Source organism: Penaeus vannamei, chromosome 25 (assembly GCF_042767895.1).
Source record: "Penaeus vannamei isolate JL-2024 chromosome 25, ASM4276789v1, whole genome shotgun sequence".
Classification (NCBI taxonomy): Eukaryota; Metazoa; Arthropoda; class Malacostraca; order Decapoda; family Penaeidae; genus Penaeus; species Penaeus vannamei.
The window spans coordinates 31,323,015-31,328,014 of NC_091573.1; the positions used below are offsets into that span (position 1 = coordinate 31,323,015).

General features: G+C 34.9%; 1 protein-coding gene across 8 annotated transcripts in view; it reads right to left on the minus strand.

Moving 5' to 3' along the window:
* Positions 1-5,000, minus strand: part of LOC113823003 (uncharacterized) — a 42,965-nt gene that overhangs the window by 260 nt on the left and 37,705 nt on the right. For all 8 annotated transcript variants that reach the window (XM_070139456.1, XM_070139451.1, XM_070139452.1 and 5 more), the window contains one exon: positions 1-1,842. This exon is cut by the window's left edge and continues 260 nt beyond it. In XM_070139456.1, coding sequence (XP_069995557.1) covers positions 1,835-1,842 — 8 coding nt within the window. In that variant the 3' untranslated portion in view covers positions 1-1,834. The remainder of the gene's footprint in view (positions 1,843-5,000) is intronic.

Genomic DNA, 5,000 nt, shown 5'->3' on the forward strand with positions numbered 1-5,000 from the left:
CATGCCTCTCAATTACACACCAGTTGACAAGGAAGAGCTGTCAGAGAAAACCCAAATAAAAATCAATATTGCAAATGTTGTGTTTATTTGTCACTTTGAGTGTATTGGCCTATAAACTTTAAAAATCATTTTGAAACCAATTATATATCTTATTTGTATTGACAAATATATCTTTACCTGCATATCAGGGTTACCAACATTATCACAAATTATATGAATGTAATACTATAGCCATTGACTGGAGTTCTCAACGATTACATGTACATTATGATGTTAGATTTTGTACAAAATTAAAATACAAGTAATGTATTTACAAAACTCAACAGAAGTGCCGACATAATGGTTGATAAGTAAGTTACAGACATCTTTATCTGAAGTCTAGGCTCCATCCTCGCATTCTCATGGTTTGTGGTAATGGTGGAAACTGTAAGGTTTTATTTGCAGTGCCAAAAACTAATTAATTTCAAGTCAGTAGGCAGAGCAACAACACCTTAATAACACATGTAGTAGATTTAGTATTCATTTAAATTCTTGTTTCCTATTAAAAAGTAATCATGAAGAGTCTCTTAAGAGTGTAAGAATAAATGTAAGTCACGTAAAGAAATTCAAACGAATATTTATCCCCCATTTATCAATGATGCCTTCAATGTTAATTGTATTTCGTTTTATTGACTCATTTGAGCCTAGAAACAAACATTATACCTTTCTGTAAATCTTATACCATTTTTAAATGCATTTCATTATAAGAAATCTTTAAAAAAATCCTTAAATGGCTAAATGAAGTTACAAAATAAAATCCAAGTAGTAGCTGGCATTTTCCCTACACCTGCATGGGTAGAGCATAGACTTGCAATTACTTGAAATTTGGCCGCAAAAAAATTCCAAGAATTGCAAGAAATTGCAGATTAGGATGCAGCATTTGTATTTTTTTCTTTATTTTTTTTTTTGTAGCAAACATTTTAACAAATCTGCCACATAATATGAAAATTGTAGAGGGTGACTGCTAATTATTTTTACACAAATACCGGTTCCTTCATATAAAACATCAAAGTTAACAATAATTAGACTGATTCATGCATTTGACAGCTGTGTCTAACTCTTTGTTGGAAGTCACATGGATCTGGATTATACTTTAATGGGATATCAACTTTATTTCCTTGTATACAAAAGAAGCCTGAAGTTAAGCCTAAATAAACAGGTATCTATATGTGATCCAAGCCAAGTTGAACACAACTCCTGTTTTCCAACCACAGGTTTATGATCAAAGGGCTTTTCAGGAATATAACCATCCACAAACAATTACGGCAGGAAACAGAATAACAACAGCACACTATTTAGTAATCAGAGATATTGACAAAGAAGAATTTCTATGATCACTAATGTCACCAGTTCCCGTTGATATATTTATAAAAATATTCTATATGGTAGTAAAATGTCAATAACATTTTGTGTCCTAAAATACAAATCATTTGCGTGATCATTCACTCATGCTATTTCTATCTTACAAGATTTCTTTATACATCTAAGACATTAAGTACATTACCTACCTATAATGAAATTGAGTAATAATAAATGTAAAAAAATATATATATATAAAAAATTTAAACTTCCTATTCCTTTCTTAGTAATATGGCAAATGTCATTTGAAGAATTACTTTCATTATTCTTTAAAGTCTACTGCAGTTCACAGGACTTCAAGATTTACCTTATTTCAAGGCTATATCCATATCAAACTTTTCTCCATCCTGGAATGCCACCGAATCAGATATTCATTTCCTCTGTGTGTTCTTTCAAGGATGGCTCCACGACGAATATGATCCTTCCCATAATTTTTTCAAGTCTCTGGAAAGCAAAATGATACTTTATTAATCTTAGTGAAATATTTTCTGCAATCTAATTTGTTTATCATAACTCATTTATCAAGTTAAGGACTGCAAGTGATAGTTTTAGCTTAATTAAAGGGGAGTGTTAGTTGATGATTTAACAAGTAGAATAGTAAGATGCTGAAAGGGGCAAAGGAGGAGGGGGGAGAGGGTAAGTTAATAGGCTAAGGTAGGGATTAACATGGATGGTTAGATTAAAGTTGTCAAAGGAAGAAGTGTGGGATTCTGCATGGATGTCTGATGAGTAAAATTAACCAAAGGTGGAAGGGGGAATTCATGGGCAAATAGATCTCAGTTTCAGGAGAAAAGTTGGAAGTGGGAGAATTCAGGGAAGGAAGATGTTGTGACAAAGAGTCACATGTGCATCCAGGGGGAAGTGGAAAGGATAATAGGGAAGAAAGAGGAATGATGCAGATGAAGCTAGGGGGCATGGGATGTGTTGGGAGGGAGCGGGAGGAATGGGCGAAGGGCTATATGAGTGAGAGGATAGATGTTGCCAGATACGTAAGTATAAAGGGAATGGGAGCAGGGAGATTGGAGGATGGATGAGGTGTAGGCATATTATCTTGGGTCATGATTTGAGAGTTTTCAATATTTTCAAGAGTTTCTGAAGTGGAGTTGGTTGAAAGGTCTGAGAAACAAAGGTGTTCTTATGAGGGTGAGATGAGTGGAATGTTTAGCTTGTCTTGTGCAATGAGTTAAGCAAAGGAGAAGGGGGGGAACGTACCATGGAAGTAAAGACTGGAGTGTCTGGAATAGTGATAGAGATTGGGGTGTCTGGGTTAAGAATGGCAAAAGTATGTGACTGGGAGATGGAGGGAGTAGAATTGAGACAAGAAGAAATACAACGGACATAGGCTGGAGGAGCACATATACACATTAAATTATCATACAAAATATTAGATAAATTCTTTTAATGGAATAACAACAGAAATGTTTATTTCCATAAATACTGATTTTCATTCATCTTTCGAATGGCTGTTTTTACTCTGTGTGTGTGTGTGTGTGTGTGTGTGTGTGTGTGTGTGTGTGTGTGTGTGTGTGTGTGTGTGTGTGTGTGTGTGTGTGTGTGTGTGTGTGTGTGTGTGTGTGTGTGTGTGTGTGTGTGTGTGTGTGTTTTTTGGGTGTTTTACAACTTATCATATTAGTCTTCCTTCTCAGAGCTTTGTTTTCAAAAGAAAGAAAAAGCACAGATTAGTCCAATATCTTTTGGCTTAGTTTACACACTATAAAAGGTGTGTGAAGTGTAGCACTGGAAAACTTTTCAGGAGTAGACCAGCAGATGGAACAGAAGATTGCCAAGAAAGGAATGCAGAAGAAATTAGTCACAGATATTGAATACAATGGTTGAGGCCATTAGAAATTATAAATAGTAACAGAAAAGTTTAATTGTTCTTTACCTATATCCCACCCTTTAACCCCTTATTGACAGGTACTGCTTAAGGCTATCATGACATTATGATGTATAACGTATAAACACATCATGACTTGCTCTAGCAAGCAAGCGTTTGGGCCAGCTGTACACAGTACATGCCATGCCAGAAAGGCTAGACTCCTGCATAGAGATTACATCACAGAAAATTCTAGCTCATGACAGAGTTAAATTAACACTAGCTTATTCATGATTTATTTGATATATTATTTCTAATTTTTTTGCTTGCTTGCTTTACATGTCTTTCCATGGTAGTAACATTTGTAAAAAGTTAGAAAAAGTGAAAAAATAAAAATAAAACTTGTCCACCATTTTTTGATACCAACTCTCCTAAAACTGTAACAAGGGGAAGACGGGGAAGGGATGGAATTGTTTTCTGAAGGATGAACTCAAGAAGTCTGTACGTAATGCTCCTGATAAAGTGTGATAATTTTATGAGATTCAAGTTTCAAATTTGTTACTTTCATCAGAAATAAACTGAAAGTGAATGAGATTTTTTTTCTTCAAAAATGAAAATCTAGTTTTGAGGGCATTTGATGTTTATGTTAAGCAAAAGTAAATAAAACAAATCATTTGGCTTTCAGTCAAAAACCCATAAAAATCACTTCAAGTCCTTGATAATTTTTTGGGCTGATTAAATTCCTTCTCTTTCTTTTCTCATCTTTTGAAAGCATGCAAATCAATACTGAACTTTATTAAATTAGTTTACTGATCGGTTATAACAAAACACTTGGCTTGAGTATAATTTTTCTTATTGGTCTTACAATCAGGAATGAAACTACTAATTCCACAATTCTAACTACTTTTCCATTACACCCCAATTCAGTTCAGTTCTTTTCTGTGGCTCACTTCATGACCCAGTCCGTTTCTACTATTACAGGTAACTCATTGGATCATTATAAATACCTTTTATAGTGGAGGCCAGAATCTTCAATACACTCTAGCCCCCATAAAGTAAGTAAAAAGGCATAAGAACTTAGTGATCTGTTGACTCCATCTGAGGAAGAATGTTTGTGCACACTCCAGGAGGTCCTGTAGCAGTGTGGTATTTTGTGCTTTGCAATTGGCACTTGTTATGGCCAATGGTGGCTATTATCTGTTATGGGGAGAGGTTGCTTATTCTCATTCTTTGAAGAATGACCTTGGTCCCTCCTGAGATCATCTGCAGTCAACCTGCTTAACTGTACTGACCTGTTCCATGGAAGTAGTTGCATTATGTCAGCAAGCCACATCTCATCTCTAGCTTCACCAGATTCTCAATGTTCTACTGTCTACTAATATAAATTTTGTGCTTATTCTTGCACACTTAATATCCTTTTTCTTCATATGGTCACTTTAATAATCAACTGATGATTCATAATCTGAACACAAGACATTAGGATTAAACACTAATGATCTTGTGACTATGAATCTCCCGTGAGAAAACACAATTAATGTTATATATAATAATGTCATATTAAAGAGACCTTAAACCTCACAGCTCCTTCAAAAAGCAATGGGTATCTTGGCTGTTATATCTAAAGAATACAAGATTGTCTTCCATGGTATTCATAGACCTACTGGCTGAGGGGGGATGATTTTACTAAATGCAATGTCTGCAGTACAGGTGTGGGGATGCCTTCCTGCTACTACTACTACATCACTGACATCATAATTACTGCCAGTACTATACTATAGCCACCATG